The 17,660-nt window shown below is 38.4% G+C and overlaps 1 protein-coding gene across 1 annotated transcript in view; it reads right to left on the bottom strand.

The window, feature by feature from the left end:
• Window positions 1–17,660, bottom strand: part of DLGAP2 (DLG associated protein 2) — a 709,806-nt gene that overhangs the window by 53,623 nt on the left and 638,523 nt on the right. Inside the window, exons 8-9 of the mRNA XM_084623310.1 lie at window positions 16,394–16,541; window positions 7,777–7,996 (exon numbers count right to left, since the gene is read on the bottom strand). Of these exons, the coding sequence (XP_084479436.1) occupies window positions 7,777–7,996; window positions 16,394–16,541 (368 nt within the window). The remainder of the gene's footprint in view (window positions 1–7,776; window positions 7,997–16,393; window positions 16,542–17,660) is intronic.

Genomic DNA, 17,660 nt, shown 5'->3' with positions numbered 1-17,660 from the left:
TATCAGAGCCAAAAATAGAGTGGCTTCCAGTCCTGTGTTCAGACCAAACATCTGACTCTTTTGTGCACAGCATGACTGATACATTTCCCTATATTCAGTATCTCCATAGCCTTGAAGAGGAAGTATAACTCATCTTTATGGTTCAGATGGCAAGAAGAATGCTTGCTGGTTTAGTAACAGGCACTGTGCTGAACTGCAGCTCACCAGCTAAATGAAATATCAGGCATCAGGGGAGTCCTGAAGCATGGTTGTTGGAACATAACCTCACAAGTCTCATTTTCATTAACAGGACTTCTGTGACTAAATACCTACAGATCACACTCAAAACTTCCCCATTTAGATCTAGTTATTAGAGATAGTTTTATAATGACAGAACTGAAAATAATTTTCGGCAAGAGAAAGGAAATCTGAAAGTCCGAGGATATTTTATTATTGACTGGTGGAGTGAACTATAACTCGGGCCCTACCAAATTCACGGTTCATTTTGGTCAATTTCATAGTCATAGGATTTTAAAAATAGTAAATTTCATTATTTCAGCTATTTAAATCTGAAATTTCATGATGTTGTAATAGTAGGGTCCTAACCCCCCAAACAGTAGTGTGTGGGGGGGTTATTGTAGGTGGGGTTGTGGTATTGCTACCCTGACTTCTGCGCTGCTGCCTGCAGAGCTGGGCCCTCAATCTGCAGCCACCATGCTCCGGCCGCCCAGCTCTGAAGGTAGCAGCACAGAAATAAGGGTGGCCTGGTATGGTATTGCCACTCTTCTGCGCTGCTGCTGGCGGAGAGCAGCCTTCAGAGCTGGGCACCCGGCTAACAGCCGCTGCTCTCTGGCTGCCCAGCTCTGAAGGCAGCAGCGCAGAAGTAAGGCTGGCAATACTGCGACCCCCCTAAAATAGCCTGGCGACCCCCCCCACAACTCCTTTTTGGGTGAGGACCCTCCTCTGTGAAATCTATATAGTATAGGGTAAAAGGACACAAAAGGCCAGATTTCATTGTGGGAGACCAGATTTCATGGTCCATGATGTATTTTTCATGGCCATGAATTTGGTAGAGCCCTAGCTATAACTGAAACTATCTCGTGCTATGTGACCAACTGGATTTGGAATTACAGTTCAATCGTTTAATAAATATGGAATTCTATTTATTTTTCACAACCCTTTACTAGTCTGAGTGCAACTGGTTGAGATAGGTTCATTTAACTAAACAAATTCCCCATTATTCACCAGTGGCTATTTGCTAATCCATAGATTCTCCCAGCTACCAGCTGACAGAAAAGGGTCAAATACTGGTTCAAATTATGGTGAATGATTCCAAGGAACAGGTACCTTACAAGTTCCAGAACTGGTTATTGGTCACTTTACCACCCTCTAGAGCAAGAGTTTTCTGCTGTACCAATATAACCCTTCCCTCCAGTTGTTAAAACCTAAATGGGTCTGGGATTCCTTCTGAGAGACAGCCTCTCACCTTACATCCCAGTGACTCAGTGAAGATCAACTGCAGTGCACTCGTTATTCATTCCTTTGGGGTAAAATTCTCATAGTCCAGAGTTGGGTCTTTTTTTCATTTAAGAATCCCTGGCTTTGGACCTCATTCCCTTTGGTGGTGCTCCAAGACCAGTTTAATGAGCTTCAGGGCACACAGGAAGATGGTTACTATGCAGATCAGCTCTGTTTGAATGTGGTTGTGTTTTTTTTTCCCTCTTTTGGTTTTATTTTAATTGATAGTTTGGGGATTTTTTTTCCTATTAAGGCATTAGGATCAAATCATCTCTCTCTCTCTCTTACACACACGCACAAATCCTCTATCCAAACCTTTAGTGGGCAGCACACACCCGGAACACTACTGAATGGCAAGGGGGAAGCAGCAGACACCCGGCTTGCCTTAGAGATGGGACTATGGATGCTAGTATCACCATTTGATGTACTTGTTCAGGTTACTTTGATCCACTTTTTATTTTGGAAATAAGAAAGTAACAGGAATAGAAACCCTCTCCTTTGCTGCTGAGGGACCTCCTCTATAGCAAGCATTTGGAGGAGACAGATAATTTAATTCTTTAGTGCTTTCTCCTGATAGGGATCATTGAAGAAGTATTAGGAAGGGAAGGTTAGGAGACTGCAGAGTGTGAATTGGATGGAATAAACTGTTGAATAACCTGGTCTGAAGTAATTCCACTCCCTGCTGCCTGAAAAAAAGAATGTAAGTGGTTGGAAATGGAGTATACTGGCCTTTTAAACTGTTGAAAAAAATCCACTGGGCTCAGCAGTGTTGCATTCTAGGTTTTTACTCTGGGAACATACCAGAGCAACAAGGAAGGCAGCTAACAAGGAAGAAGAAGTGGTCTCAGGGTTGCAGTGTGCAGTTTGGAAGAAAAATCCAGGCTGCTAACTCTGTTTAGAGCCTGAGGCCACAGTTTCAGAGTGTAGGTGGGTACAAACTCCATATTCCTGCAGTAATGAGGACACACTGAGCATTGTAGTTTCCTGGCAATGCTGAGAGTCATAGAGCAGGATTTCAGCACGGCATGCTGGGAAGCAGATTTTGTATATTAGTAGCTTTCTTCCCTCATAAGGAGAATTTGACAGACCTGCAGAGATCCAGAAATACTAAGGGTCTCTCGCTGAGTGTCATAAATATAAAGGGAAGGGTAAACCCCTTTGAAATCCCTCCTGGCCAGGGGAAAGCTCCTCTCACCTGTAAAGGGTTAAGAAGCTAAAGGTAACCTCGCTGGCACCTGACCAAAATGACCAATGAGGAGACAAGATACTTTCAAAAGCTGGGAGGAGGGAGAGAAACAAAGGGTCTGTGTGTCTGTCTTATACTGGTCTTTGTCGGGGATAGACCAGGAATGGAGTCTTAGAACTTTTAGTAAGTAATCTAGCTAGGTATGTGTTAGATTATGATTTCTTTAAATGGCTGAGAAAAGAATTGTGCTGAATAGAATAACTATTTCTGTCTGTGTATCTTTTTTGTAACTTAAGGTTTTGCCTAGAGGGGTTCTCTATGTTTTTGAATCTAATTACCCTGTAAGATATCTACCATCCTGATTTTACAGGGGGGATTTCTTTATTTCTATTTACTTCTATTTTTATTAAAAGTCTTCTTGTAAGAAAACTGAATGCTTTTTCATTGTTCTCAGATCCAAGGGTTTGGGTCTGTGGTCACCTATGCAAATTGGTGAGGCTTTTTACCAAACCTTGTCCAGGAAGTGGGGTGCAAGGTTTTGGGAAGCATTTTGGGGGGAAAGACGCATCCAAACAGCTCTTCCCCAGTAACCAGTATTAGTTTGGTGGTGGTAGCGGCCAATCCAAGGACCACGGGTGGAATATTTTGTACCTTGGGGAAGTTTTGACCTAAGCTGGTAAAGATAAGCTTAGGAGGTTTTTCATGCAGGTCCCCACATCTGTACCCTAGAGTTCAGAGTGGGGGAGGAACCTTGACACTGAGACAGGAAAGTAAGCTGTCAGTTTAAGCTATATTTTTCCTTTCAGGCCAGTGTTGCCCTGGGAAAAGTTTGGGGGTATGCATGTATGATTTTGAACTTAGCTATAAAGAAGAGTTTGTGATATGTAAACAAGAGTGGGGAAAAAGGCATCTTTGGGAATGGGAATTCTTGGTGTTTGCTTTGGACTTTGCCATATACCCTCTTAACCAAAATAAGAACGGGGCTGGGCAGTGGAATCTCAGAATATGGCATCACTACTAGCAGCAGCGACAAGGGTGAGCAGCTTCAGTGACAGTATATCTACAGTGGCAAAGAGATCACTTGTTCACTCTCCCCACTCCCCTGGGGATGGAGGTTAACCCACTTGAGCACACCCCTGGACTCAGGGACTTCATTGAGCTCAAGCAACAAACTGTGAGTGAGGTGCAACAGTGGGGAGTGGAATGTTAAAGGGACATTTGTCCACTGAACTATCACAGCACAAGATGGGAAACTGAGGCAAAGTGTTGCCCAAGATACAAGGGGGCAAGTGTTTTACTTATTGTCTGCATATTGCCGAGTCATTGTTTTCCCAGAGTAATGCTGGACAACACAGCATTAATGCTCCCCTTAATAAAATTTTCTTTTGTTATACACAGACTCAATGCTTGTAAGTAGGAAAGTAATGCCTATCACAGGTGCCCAGGGGTGGTGTTTAGTTTTCCCAGATTTCTGGGTGGGGGCTTGAGCTGGTTTTGTTTAAAAATTGAATTCAGCCTTTCCTGCTATTGCCACCACTTGGCAGAAAGGTTACAACATTATCCACTTAACAAAACAATGGAACATAAGAACAGCCATACTGGGTCAGACTAAAGGTCCATCTAGCCCAGTATCCAGTCTTCCAACAGTGGCCAGTGCCTGGTGCCCCAGAGGGAATGAACAGAACAGATAATCATCAAGTGATCCATCCATTCCCAACTTCTGACCATTCTTATAGAAGATGGACAGAAAGTTCTTAACCACAGTGAATCATAATTAGTCTTGGCAAGAGTCATACAGACGAGTGGGATTTACCATTGGTCTCCAACAATGTGGACTGCTTTGGGTCATTGTCACTTATTCTCACTGGACCATAAGGATGAGTGGGGCACTGGCTTCTTCCTGATTTAGATAAGGCCAAAAGTATAGGTACTGTCCCTGAGTCTTCATGTTCACATTCATCGCCAATCTGGTGTTTCCTTTCTTGGAGTAAGATTACATCATTTTGAATTCTACCAAGTAAGTAGCCTCAGTTCACTGTTTAGGTGGTATGGCAAAAAATAACCCTGTTTTACAACCTGGCTGAGGTTAGGGGAGAGTTTTGCTTCCTCCCACAGAAGAAAAATATCAATCTGACAAGTAAGGATGGATAGGGATTCGTCCAATGGATAGCCCAGTTTACCGGCACAAAAAGCTAATCCATAGTAATCATCAGTACTCAAGAGCATGTCCTGGGATCACGTATGTCTCTGGAAAGTGGTTTAAATATTGGAAGAGTTGACTATGGTAACCCTCTTTCCAAATGTTATGAGGACATCCTAATGCTTCTAACAGGATGAGCAAATATGTCCCACGTACTATTGAATAAAGCGGTAGCTTTCCTGCCATTCTGAATGAAACCTATGTGTCTGTCCACATTTGTAAGCATCTTTTGACAAACTAAGTTTTATAAATGTATATATAAATATACATCCAAAATAGATAGTTCCATAATTAAATTCAGAGATGAAATATTTACATTTTCTCTTACATTATTAAATCTTTTAGCTAAGTCTAATGCTACAATTTCTAGTCTGTGCTACAATTTCATTTCTTTACAACATTGATAAAAGGCAGCCACGGCTCCTATTACTAATATTTAAACTAATAATGAAATTGTGTTTCCTGTTAATTTTCTAAGAAATGGCTTTAATGACTTTGCCAAGAAGGGCTTATAATAGCAGCAGCGGGGAAAAAATCTGACCAAAATTAATCTTCCTAAAGATTCAAAAGGGTGAATTTGCACTGAAGGTTGAAATGGAACTTTAACCTTTGTCGCTTTTATTTGAAAGAAGCCTATGGGCATGTTAAATATCGGCCAGCCTCTTACATTGTATTGTATCTAATAACTTCTTTTACAATTTTCAGATAAGTAAAGGAGGAAGTAAGGGGTTATTTGAAATGTAGCAATAATATGAAAAGAAGCATCTGTCTCTAAAGTGCTAAATGCTGAAGAGAGAAATATGAAACAGTTATTCCATGGTTTTACAGCTAATGACTTGTTTGGAAACTGGAAATTTCAATTAATATTGAACCACATAATCAGTGCTCTCCCTTGCAAATCTAATAAATATTTCTGATTTGAATATTTGTCTTAGGTCAGTAACCCCGTAAAAGTTACGAACAAACTTGTTCCGTGGCACAGGGATAATAATTTTTATTAGAGAATGTCACAAACTGAAAAATCTGAATACAGATCCAGATTCGGAACCTTCTAAAGTCTATGGGATTTGGAAACAGAGTTCTCTTTAGGGCCCCATTTCTAATTACCAGTTTTCCTATAGTCTTTTTTTTGCTATGGTGTCACTATTTCCTGACCTTGACTAATAAGAAATATTATGTATTTAGACAACAAAATCTATCTGATAAATCATTCCAGAAATAGGAAGGAAATCATGCGTGAAATGAAGGTTAGAGTTTTCAAAACCACATAATTTAACCAGCAGACTGCTAATCAATGTATAGCATTTTTCATGAGGAAAGAACAATGGGACGCAGTCATATTTATTGTCTAATCTGATGATTTTGCCAAACATATCATATTCTATTCAACTTTATGACTCCAGGAAAAAGAAAGTGCTCTCCTGAATGGGAAGGCTGTGTTTAAGCTGGAATGCAAAGTCACAGTATCTCAGGTAGATAAGTCAACCAACTTGTCTTCTAAGTTAGATCTAGAAATGTTCTAACTTCGGTGCCTAAAGTCAGGTATAAAAACCCATATTTAGGCACCCACGTTTGACTGCTTTGGTCTCAGTCCATGCAACAGTATCTTCATATTCATCATACGGTGCTATACAACAGCTCGGAAGAATGTAGTCCCATTGGTGGCTATTAAAAGTTTTATTGCTTTATATATTTTATCCCTTGATGACAGAGTTATTAAAGCTTCTAAACGTGGGATGGAAATGTGTATACATGTGGTGAGGGAAGTAACAATAACTATTTGTATTTTAGGAGTTGCTTACAATATCTCATTAAGCTGTGTTGTATAAAATGATACATTGAAGATAAAATAACACAGAATGCTCTTGGTAGTACTGTATGCTGATGATAATGAAAGACAACAATTGCTTTCTGCTCAATAGCTCCTACTGCTCTGCTGTATAGTAAATATGTCAAAAATCAATTTAAGTAGGCTTGTTTCATTTTTTGTTTGGGCTATATTTTTACTTTCTGTGAATGTGGAATCTCATTTCAGCAATATGAGGATAGGTCAGTATCACTGAGTGTGACAGGAATATATTTGGGAATGTAAAAATAGATTTGGATAACTTCACAAATGTTATAATGGATTCAGTTTAGTTTTCTAACTTATCTGTACAATATTTGCTCACCTTTCTCTATAAATGACAGTTAAAAATAATAAAATAATAAAATCAATCTCTTTGTTAAGCAACTTAAAAGAAAAAAAGTAGCTCTAAAGGTGTGAAAGAATCCTAAAAATGAGTTGAATAATAATGAATGATAATGATTACTGATGAGTAACAGTGAAGATACGTGAAATATGCCACTGTATATGATCCTTATCTGTCATACCCTTTCCAGAGTTAAGTAAGTTACACCCTGCCCTATCCCTAAGAGTTTGGACCAGATATTTAAACCCCATCTTCCCTTCTTGTACCTGCAATTTAAGGGCCTAACTGATTGTGAATGTAACTGATCTCTTTTAGATGTTTAATTTCAAGACAGGCAGGTGCAATCAGTTATTTAAATATCTAAATAACACCATTTTTTGCCTGCAATTATTTGCACTTGCAAAACTGTGCAGGTGAGCAAAGCAGGTGAAGTTAAGTCTATGCTCAAATTCAGGCCCATTATAGTCCAGGCCCACTTACAAGTTCTAATGAAAATGAAATTATTCATAACTACACATTCAAACATGCAGGCACTACAGTACAATATTAAAGGAAGGCCTGATTCTCAAGGTACTATATCAACATAAAAGACAATATCAATTATGATAATTACACAGGGAAAAACAGGCTTTCAGTCTCATGCACCATTTTCCATCCTGATTATTTTTACATGTGAAGGAGGCCAGAATAGATTTTCTTACCTGTTGTTGACCTGACAGTTGAAGTGATGTTGGAAGATCCCATAGCAGGGATACATTCATCATCTTGGGAGTAACCTGCCTGAATGGCCCTCAGGTAACTGTGGCTTCTTGTTCGGAAGCATCCAGGGAGGTCAAGGGCATCCATTGCCTGAGCTTCAACTTCACTAAACACTGATTCACACACCGACTCAAATTGCCCATTGACCTCTGCTTCACTCATCTGAATAAATAACAACAATGCATTTGATTTTTGACTTGCTTTGTTTGTGATCATCATGGCTTCAACGTCTGTCAAGTGGACACCTGTGCATTGATGAAGAACTGTTTAGCAAATAATTAAAGATTAGGAAACCCTTCTGAACACATTCACATTTTAGCACTTTACATTAGCCATATATAGTATGTTTTAGATGACCATCGTTAGTTTCCATTTGGTTTATTTATATTTAATAAATATGAAGAACACTAACAGATACATCCAACAATCCAAATCTCTATACACTGATTAGGAAATCTATCCACTATCACAACTGGAGAGAGAAGACCCATTCAATACCATTTAATTATATCTGGTCTTTTACCTGAGACATTGAATCAAACGAGTCTGAATTTTCAGACTCTTGAGTTATATTTACCCTAGCCTGCAAGCATAGTGGAGAAGTGGGCTGAATAGTACCTTCTGTGCACAACTCAACAAATTTACTGGCCACATAGCTTTGTGTGTACAGCACCCTTTAAAGGGGATGTTGCAGATTGTTCTTTTCCCCTTGCTATGCGGGAGCTCCAGGAGCTATGTCACCCAGTGCCACAATTTAAGCCCAAAGTGTGCTAACTGACAGAAGAAAAGAATCACTTGCCACTTGCATTGCAACAGAACAGATGCGTCTGCAGCTGTATGAGTTGCCCTCGATTGGGATGGTGAAGTGTCTGTCTGTGATTGAGAGCTAACACCACACTCTGGACCTTTTTTATTAAAAATTGTCAACACAAATCAGTACCTGGTCCATGAGTAACTGGACATGGGCGAGGCCTTATTTTTTTCTCTAGAGACAGGATTAGGGAGGTAAATGGACCAGCAAGCTGGAAACAGAATGTCTGTATTTAGCTAGGGGCACCAAGGAAACCATTTACCATGGACAAAATAACAATGGATAAGATAAGTTGGGACCATAAAGATGAGGTAAACAGTAAGCTGTACATGGACAGTGCAGGGGGCAGGGATTGGTTTCTATAAAGTATGGTAACTAAGTCAAACCCCAAACACATGTTGGAATGTCTAGTGAATGAAATGTGATGTGTACATGTATATAAAGGAAGGGTTTTTTTGTGTGACTTTGGATGTGTGGTACACCCCATATCCACCCCTTACGGTTGAGTCGGATCAACTCACCATAGCTTTGATGCATGCCAAATAAAGGAACCAAACTGACAAGACTGGAGTGAGACTGAATTCATGGGGAACCAAGTGGAAGAGGCCACAGAGGAACCCTAACATAGCGGTGCCATGACTTGGATACGCTCGTCTAGAGCTGGTAACATATATACCCTTATACCCTTAGTATGAGGGTCGCAACCTAGCATTAAGAGAAATGGCATTGGTAGGGTTTAAGGGTTTAAATATGAGGAAGTTAGCATCATGCTGGAGAAGTGGATTAAATCTAAGGGAGGACCCTATAGAGAAAGATTAGAGGGAGACTGGATCCAGGTGAAAAAGGAACTCCAGGGAGTCGTATTCAATTTTTTTTAAAAAAGAATATTTGGCAAAGCACAGCAGAGGTCTATTGAATGTCACTGACATTTTCAAAAAATAGGATCCATTGGCAGCCATAAAAATAGCATCTAGTTTGTTTGTTTTTATATTAATGTAAAGAAAGCCCAGATCAAAGCAGCAGCTTTACAAGGATTATTTCTAGTGGCTAAAACATTACAAACAAAATGTACTACTTTGAAAAATGAATGCTAAAAGCATAAAAAGCAAATGAAAGTTGTAAGAGGAGGAAAGAAACTAAATGGAAAAGATTCCTTAAAAAGTTAAAAAAAAAATCCAAAGTAAAAAGCAGCCATTCAATTTAGAGAGTACAGTTGTGCAGGCAAAGTATACTAACTTAAGAAATAAGAGCAAAAGTCATAAAAAATAAGCTTAGACCACTGAGGAAAAGTCAGCTGAGAAATGTGTTATTCTAGGAAATAAAATAGAAGAGTTATAGTCCCAGAATTTGGCAGCTAGTAAGGTCTAGGGAAATGTCTTATTAAACAGTGAAAAACTGAAGTGACTACTTTAAAAAAAAGTACATGCAGCTAAATTTTTGCACAGATTAACACTGGAGATCTTGGAGGGGAATAAATAGTCAGGGGCAGTAAAAGTAAAAGTGTTAAAAAGGACTTTAGTGTATAAAATGTTAAAAGGGACTTTAAAGTGTTAAGAAAAAGAAAGAAAGAAAAAAGAATACTTGGTTTAATAATGAAACCCAGTTATGGCAATATAACTCAGTGCATTCATGCCTAGTGAAATTCTTAGTAATCAAATTATGCAAAGGAAGGTCAAGTGGTGACAACTACCACCACTATGCTTTTCTCTCCAACATGACTTACGGCCACTCTAAAAAAAGGGGGTGGGGCACTTTGTGTCTGTAATAAATTAATTGTGCTGGCTGCTGCAGGTATAGGGACAATCTGATTTAAATTGTCTGACTATGGATGAGTTAGTTAAAATCACTGAAGAAATTAGGGATTTCTCTATGGCTTAACTGCTTCTGAATGTAGTAGGGGAAATGCAACCTGGGTACAGCAAAGTAGTGGAAATGTAACCTGTGTAAAAAAATAATTTAAAGCAATGCAAGGGGCATTGATCAGCTCAAACAGCAAACTGTGAAAAAAGAAAAAAATGTTTTAAAAAAACTTCCTGTCAAAAAAAGTGAAGTGTAACAGTCAACTTACTAAAACCTCAAGTAGCTAAAATGCCAAGAAAAAAAGAGAAAGAAAAAAGGAAGTAACAACAGTAAAACAAAATGTTGCTAAAATACAGCGGTTTTTGTATTTTAGCTATTTGAGATTTTAGTAAGTTTATGTTACACTCTATATAGTATACATATTGCTGTAATTGCTTTTAAAGAAGTTTGGCATTAAGTCAATGTGTTCTAATAATAATATCTTGTGTAATATATGAGGGATACATGCTATACAAAGTAAAAGCAGCCTCGAGTGATATGGATCAAGAAAAACTTGCCCTCTTTTATCACCACATAAAAGTTAAAAATTTGGCACAAGATAGGTAACACCAGTTGGAGAAGGGCACGAAAATTAACTGGGGTCCAATACCATGAAGTTAAATGTAAAACCACTGTAACCCATACAGTGTGGAAGAAATTTATTTTCCCTCCTCAAATACTGTGGAAAGACCATGCAAGATCTGGAAAGCCCCAGACTTGTCCTGCTGTTGGCATCTAGGAGACACTTATGGGTGCAGGTGTACTGGTTTACAGACAGAGTTGTCAGCATGTATGTTCATTCTGGGGGAACAGTCTCTAAATTTCACAGTACAGTTGAGATGCTGGGACACTGGTGAAGTAAAAACTGCTCATGGAGGTAATAAGTATTGTGTGGTGGCTGAAGAAGACCACTCCTGGTACAGACCCAGGAAATGTTATTTTAATTGGCCTATATTTTGTTTCATACCTACATTTCCTGTATTAATAAATGAAAAAGTACCAGTTTTTATAATGTAATTAAAATAAAAGCAAAGTTAAAATTACAGAAGGAGGCTTTAAAGGCAGAGCAAGCCTATAATGTCATGGTAGGATAGACCACCAAACCAGGAAGAAGAAGTGGACGAGGCTTTTTTAAAAAAGAACAATATAATCCAAAATACAGGGTTTGGTGGTGATGGGGAACTTCAACTACCCAGATATCCATTTGGAAAATAATACAGCAAGGCAGATTATCCAGCAAGTTCTTGGAATGCATTGGAAACTATTTTTTCTTTCAGAAGGTAGAGAAAGCAACTAGGAGACAGACTGTTCTAGATTTGATTTTGACAAATAGGGAGGAACTGGTTGAGAATTTGAAAGTGGAAGGCAGCTTGGGTGAAAGTCATCATGAAATGATAGAGTTCATGATTCTAAGGAATAGTAGGAGGGAAAACAGCAGAATAAAGATAATGGATTTCAAGAAGTTAGACTTTAGCAAACTCAGGGTGTTGGTAGGTAAGATACCAAGGGAAGCAAACAGTTCAAGAGAGTTGGCAGTTTTTGAAAGTGATATTATTTAGGGCACAAGAACAAACTATCTCACTATGTAAGAAAGATAAGAAGTATGGCAAGAGACCACCCTGGCTTAGCCAGGAGATCTTCAGTGATCTGAAACTCAAAAAAGAGTCCTACAAAAAGTGGAAACTAGGTCAAATTACAAAGGATGAATATAAAAAACAACACAAGCATGTAGGGACAAAATTAGAAAGGCCAAGGCACAAAATGAGATTAAACTAGCTAGAGACATAAAGGGAAACAAGAAAGCATTCTACAAATACATTAAAAAGCAAGAAGAAAATCAAGGACAGGGTAGGCCCATTACTCAATGAGGGGGAAAGACAATAATAGAAAATATGGAAATGGCAGAAGTCCTAAATGCCTTTTGTGTTTCAGTTTTCACCAAAACGGTTAATAGCAATTGGACGTCTAACAAGTGAATGCCAGTGAAAATGAGGTAGGATCTGAGGTTAAAATAAGAAAAGAACAAGTTAAAAGTTACTTAGACAAGTTAGATGTCTTCAAGTTGGCAGGGCCTGATGCAATACATTCTAGAATTCTCAGAGATCTGACTGAAGAGATATCTGAGCCATTAGTGATTATTTTTGAAAACTCATGGAAGATGGGAGAGATTCCAGAGGACTAGAAGAGGGCAAATATAGTGCCAATCTATAAAATGGGGAATAAGGACAACCTGGGGAATTACAGGCCAGTCAGCTTACCTTTGAGTACCTGAAAAGATAATGGAGCAAATAATCAAGCAATCAATTTGCAAACACCTAAAAGATAATAAGATGATAAGTAACTGTCAACATGGATTTGTCAAGAACCAATCATGTCAAACCAACCTGATAGCTTTCTTCGAGAGGGTAACAAGCCTTGTGGATGTGGGGAAGTGGTAGATGTGGTATACCTTTACTTTAGTAAGGCTTTTGATACTATCTTGCATGACCTTCTCATAAACAAACTAGGGAAATATAGCCTAGATGGAGCTACCTAAAGTTGAGTGCATAGCTGGTTGGAAAAACCATTCCCACAGAGTAGTATCAATGGTTTACAGTCAAGCTGGCAGGGCAGAACGAGTGGGGTTGTTTCAAGGAGGAGGGTGAAAAATTGTATTCCTTAACTTCTGAGGACAGAACAAGCAATGGGCTTAAATTGAAGCAAGAGAGGATTAGGTTGGACATTAGGAAAAACTTCCTCAGCGTGCGGGTAGTTAAGCACTGGAACAAATTGCCTAGGGAGGTTGTGGAATCTCTGTCATTGGAGGGTTTTAAGAACAGGTTAGAAAAACACCTGTCAGGAATTGTCTAGTTGTTACTTAGTCCTTCCTTGAGTGCAAGGTACTGGACTAGATGACCTATTGAGGTAGCTTCCAGTCCTACATTTCTAGGATTCTATGTAGAATTACACTCTAGTGGACTATACCAGAGGAGGCAAGTTTGCACACCCCAGTTCATACACCGAGCCTATTATTAATGTTGGTTCAAATTACTAAAACTACTGTTGTCATGGGGAAAAGAGTAAGTTGTACATGGACAGTGAGTGGACAGAGCATGGTGTACAGGCAGTGATTCCTACAAAGCAACCTAGCCAATGCCAAAATGAGTGATGCAATGTAAAGTGAATGTATGTATATATAGAAGGGGGGTTTCTGTGTACCATAGGTATACCCTATGCCCACCCCTTATGGTTCAGTCTGATTAACTCAGTGTAGGTTTGCTGTATGCCAAATAAAGAAGTTTAAGTGATGAAACTGGAATTACACTGAATTCTTAGGAAACGCAGTAGAAGAGATCTTGGGGAAACCCCAACAGAAATAATCTGCTCTGTACTGACAGAAACTATGTAAATACCATGTGTCACAGCCATAAATGGTGTTAACTGGTGTTGCTCTATTAAATATAGTGAATTAGGCTGATTTAAATCAGCTGAGCATCAGTTCCCACATACTGATTTCATTTTTAAACACTCTTTCTAGCCCTATTCACATCATATTTTTCTTTTTTATTATTTTTATTTAGCCAATCACAACATGGACTGAAATATATTAATGTCAAGTGCTTGGTGTTAAAAAAGAGCTTAAAGAAAAGGAGTACTTGTGGCACCTTAGAGACTAACCAATTTATTTGAGCATGAGCTTTCGTGAGCTACAGCTCACTTCATCGGATGCATACCGTGGAAACTGCAGCAGACTTTATATACACACAGAGAATATGAAACAATACCTCCTCCCACCCCACTGTCCTGCTGGTAATAGCTTATCTAAAGTGATCATCAAGTTGGGCCATTTAGTTTTACTTAGTTTTACTATGTCCATTTACTATCTCTTTTTACACTGGACAATTGTTAATTTCACCATGAATTTGTATGATTCATTTTGGAGACATTCTCGGATAATTATTAGGAATGTACTAAATATCAAATTGTAGCATTTGGCTGGATAAGTGGAAATAATATTCGTCCAAAGAGAATTTAGAAGCTGAATAATGGAGAGAGCAGTAAATGACAATAATATGTATTTTATATAATCATTTATTAAAGCAGAATGAAAGAAACAAAATCATATAAATATCTAGTCAACCTCATAACCTCACCAGCCTCCACATCTGGATGATATTGCTTTTTATTATATATTGTGGTCAATAACTCTTATTCATTTTTGGGGGAAAAATCACTGCAAATTTTCCATAGTTTTCATTAATCAAGCATATAGAAATTTCTTACAGAACCTCTGAGCCCCATGAAAGGCTGTTATTCTAATTTTCTAGAAAGGCATCTTGGCAATTAAGTCCACTGTGAAATGAATTATTTTGTCCTTCATAAAATTATCATTTTTATATTTCTAATAAATGAAGTCTGGGAAGGGAAAAGAAAACTTATTCTAAATCATCTTTTGCTTACACGATTGACCAAGAGAGTTATGATAACTTATGCCAAGATTTTCAAAAGTGACTAGTAATTTTTGGAGCCTCCCAATTTGAGATACTTTAACAGTGCTTAATTCAAAGTATTAACATTCATCACTTTGTGAAAATCAGGGTCCTTGAAGGCATCTCAGGTTGGGCACCCACAAATGGAGGCACCCAGAATCACCTGTAACATTTGAAAACCTTGGCCTCAGTCAATAATTACATGATGAAATTCCTTACTACTTTTTTCAAACAAAGTTTGTTGACACTTGCAAAATAATAATTTTAAAATACAAATTGCAAGAGTGAATATATACTTCTTAAATATATAGTCCATCAGTATCCCTCAATTCAGTCCTGAGCAGTAGAGGGTGGGAAGGGAACCCATTGATATAACAGAAATAAAAACACTGAACTGCTATCATATTGATGGAACATGCAGAGTGCGATGTCATAGGAAGGGACCAGGAAATAGCAAAGGCTCAGAACTTGTTAACTGAATGTATTTAGTTTATATTCTGTGTTATTTAATATATATGTTTCTGAGTTGGAAAAGATTGAACAGTGAAATGGCAAAATATGTAGATGACACAAAATTATTTACGTTGGTCAAGACCGAAGGGCATACTGAGGAACTTCAGTAGGATCTAATTAAGCAAGATAATTGAGCAAAGGATGGCAAATGAAATTCACTGTGGACAACAGCAAGGTTGCGAATCCTGAAAGAATATGAACCATCATATACACTACTCTAATGAGTTAGAAAAAGATCCTAATTATTATTAGGAACAGCTCAATGAAAAACACTTTCTCCGTGCATAGTGATTGTCAAATAAGGCAAACAATATTAATGTATATTAAGGAAGAAACAGAATACTACTTAACATAATATCATTATATAAAGTGATGGTATACCTCACTGAATTCTGGTCATCCCATCTCGACAAGGATGAAGCAGAAATGGTAAATGTCCAGACAGGGGCAATGACATTTTTTAAAAGCCTGGACAGACTTCCACATGAAGGGACATTGAAAAGGTTAGGTTTGTTTAATTTAGAGAGGTATGAAGATGAAAAGGTGACATGAGAGAGGTATACATAATAATGAATGGTCTAGAGAACAGCCTCTGAGCGTTCCTGTTCATGCCCTCTTCCTGTACAAGACGAAGTGGGAACCCAGTGAAACTAAAAGGCAACACTGTATATATTTATATGTAGGGTGGATTTCTTAAAAGGGAAATTCTGATTTTGCAGTTTTTTGGCATAATTTGCAATTTGACTGTCTCTTTTTAATCATACCATCTTCCTTCAATATTAAATTACTTGAAGCTTGAATTACTTTGTGACTACTTACATCCTCACTCCTCTAATATTAATCAAGAAAAACAAATTTTCCATTTTTAGTAGCTAGTCCTGTATATGTAAATAGCTCACAGTAAAAGATTTAACAATAGATTCCCACCTGACTAACACAGCTGGCCTGACTGAGTGTGCTCACTGCTCTCATATAGCTCTGATTCCTTGATCGGAACTTTGGGGAATTGTAGTTTGCGGAGGGATCCATGTTGTGGCCCCCAGGGACATCACTTGCAGCTTGAAGGTAGCTCTGACTATAAAAGAAAGGGGAAAAAAGAGGAGGCTATAAAAAAACTCCAGATGGAATCAGTTATGACACTGAAAACAGCAATTGGTATTAGCATCATAAATGCACTCCCTGGGGCCAAATTCTTGATCAACGTAAAAGGAACAGTGCTACTGAAGTCAGGAGAGCTGCATCATTTAATATAAGCAGAGAATTTGGCCTTAAGTTTACTACCAAAATGATTTGAAGCATTCAGCATTTTTACTGTAAATTAATATCACTAATATTCCCCTGGCTACAAATGTTACATTTTACTAAAATAAAATGTGAACATCAATATGAACAACAACTACTGCAGGAATGGAAATGTATCTACAGGGATAAAAATCACTCTTCTCTGTCATCTTGTTTCATCAAGGTGCTGGATTTCAAGATGCCTTATAGGTTAAAAGTATCAATACATTTACAGAAGATCAAAATATCCTGTGGATCAGCTAAAGAACATGATTTGTAATGGCACACAGCACAACCGCATAAATCTCCTGAACCGGTCTTTTTACAACACACCTCTCAAGGTACTTTTCCCTGAGTGTCCAGAGCTTACACCACCACCATCACCTCCTGTCCCAGAGGATGGTCTTGTTTAAAGAGACACTGGCTATGTCTTCCCTGCCAAAAAAGTTTTCTTTTTTCTTTAAACATGATAACTAACCTGCATTAAGTTCTCTTGCTCTCCTAGTGGAGAAAAGACATAAATAGGGTTTACTATGATGTAGCTAAGCAAGGTCAACACTATATTCCCAGCGGCAGCTGACCTGCCCTAGCTACATCACATTAAAAACTACAGAGCCGTGTCTCCAGTAGGATTTTACAGCAGGATACTGCATGTCATTTTCTCACTGTAAAGTCATAGGTTTTTAGGCAGCTTGAGTTAAAAGCAGCTGCCCTCAATTCTCCCCTTGCCAATGTCTGCAGTTTTACTACATAAGCCTGGTCTGCTATGCCCATTGCTGTAACTGACTTATGGGACTGGGAAGGAATGTTCCCCTCACTGCTGGATTGATCAGGGTGGGATTTTTTGCCTTTCCCACAGGAGCTCACATACCCAGTGGGTAGGTCAGGAGTTTTAAGGTTCAAGTTGTCTCAT

Source organism: Lepidochelys olivacea (assembly GCF_965140295.1).
Source record: "Lepidochelys olivacea isolate rLepOli2 genome assembly, chromosome: 3".
Taxonomy (NCBI): domain Eukaryota; kingdom Metazoa; phylum Chordata; order Testudines; family Cheloniidae; genus Lepidochelys; species Lepidochelys olivacea.
This window is presented reverse-complemented; position numbering and strand designations above follow the sequence as displayed.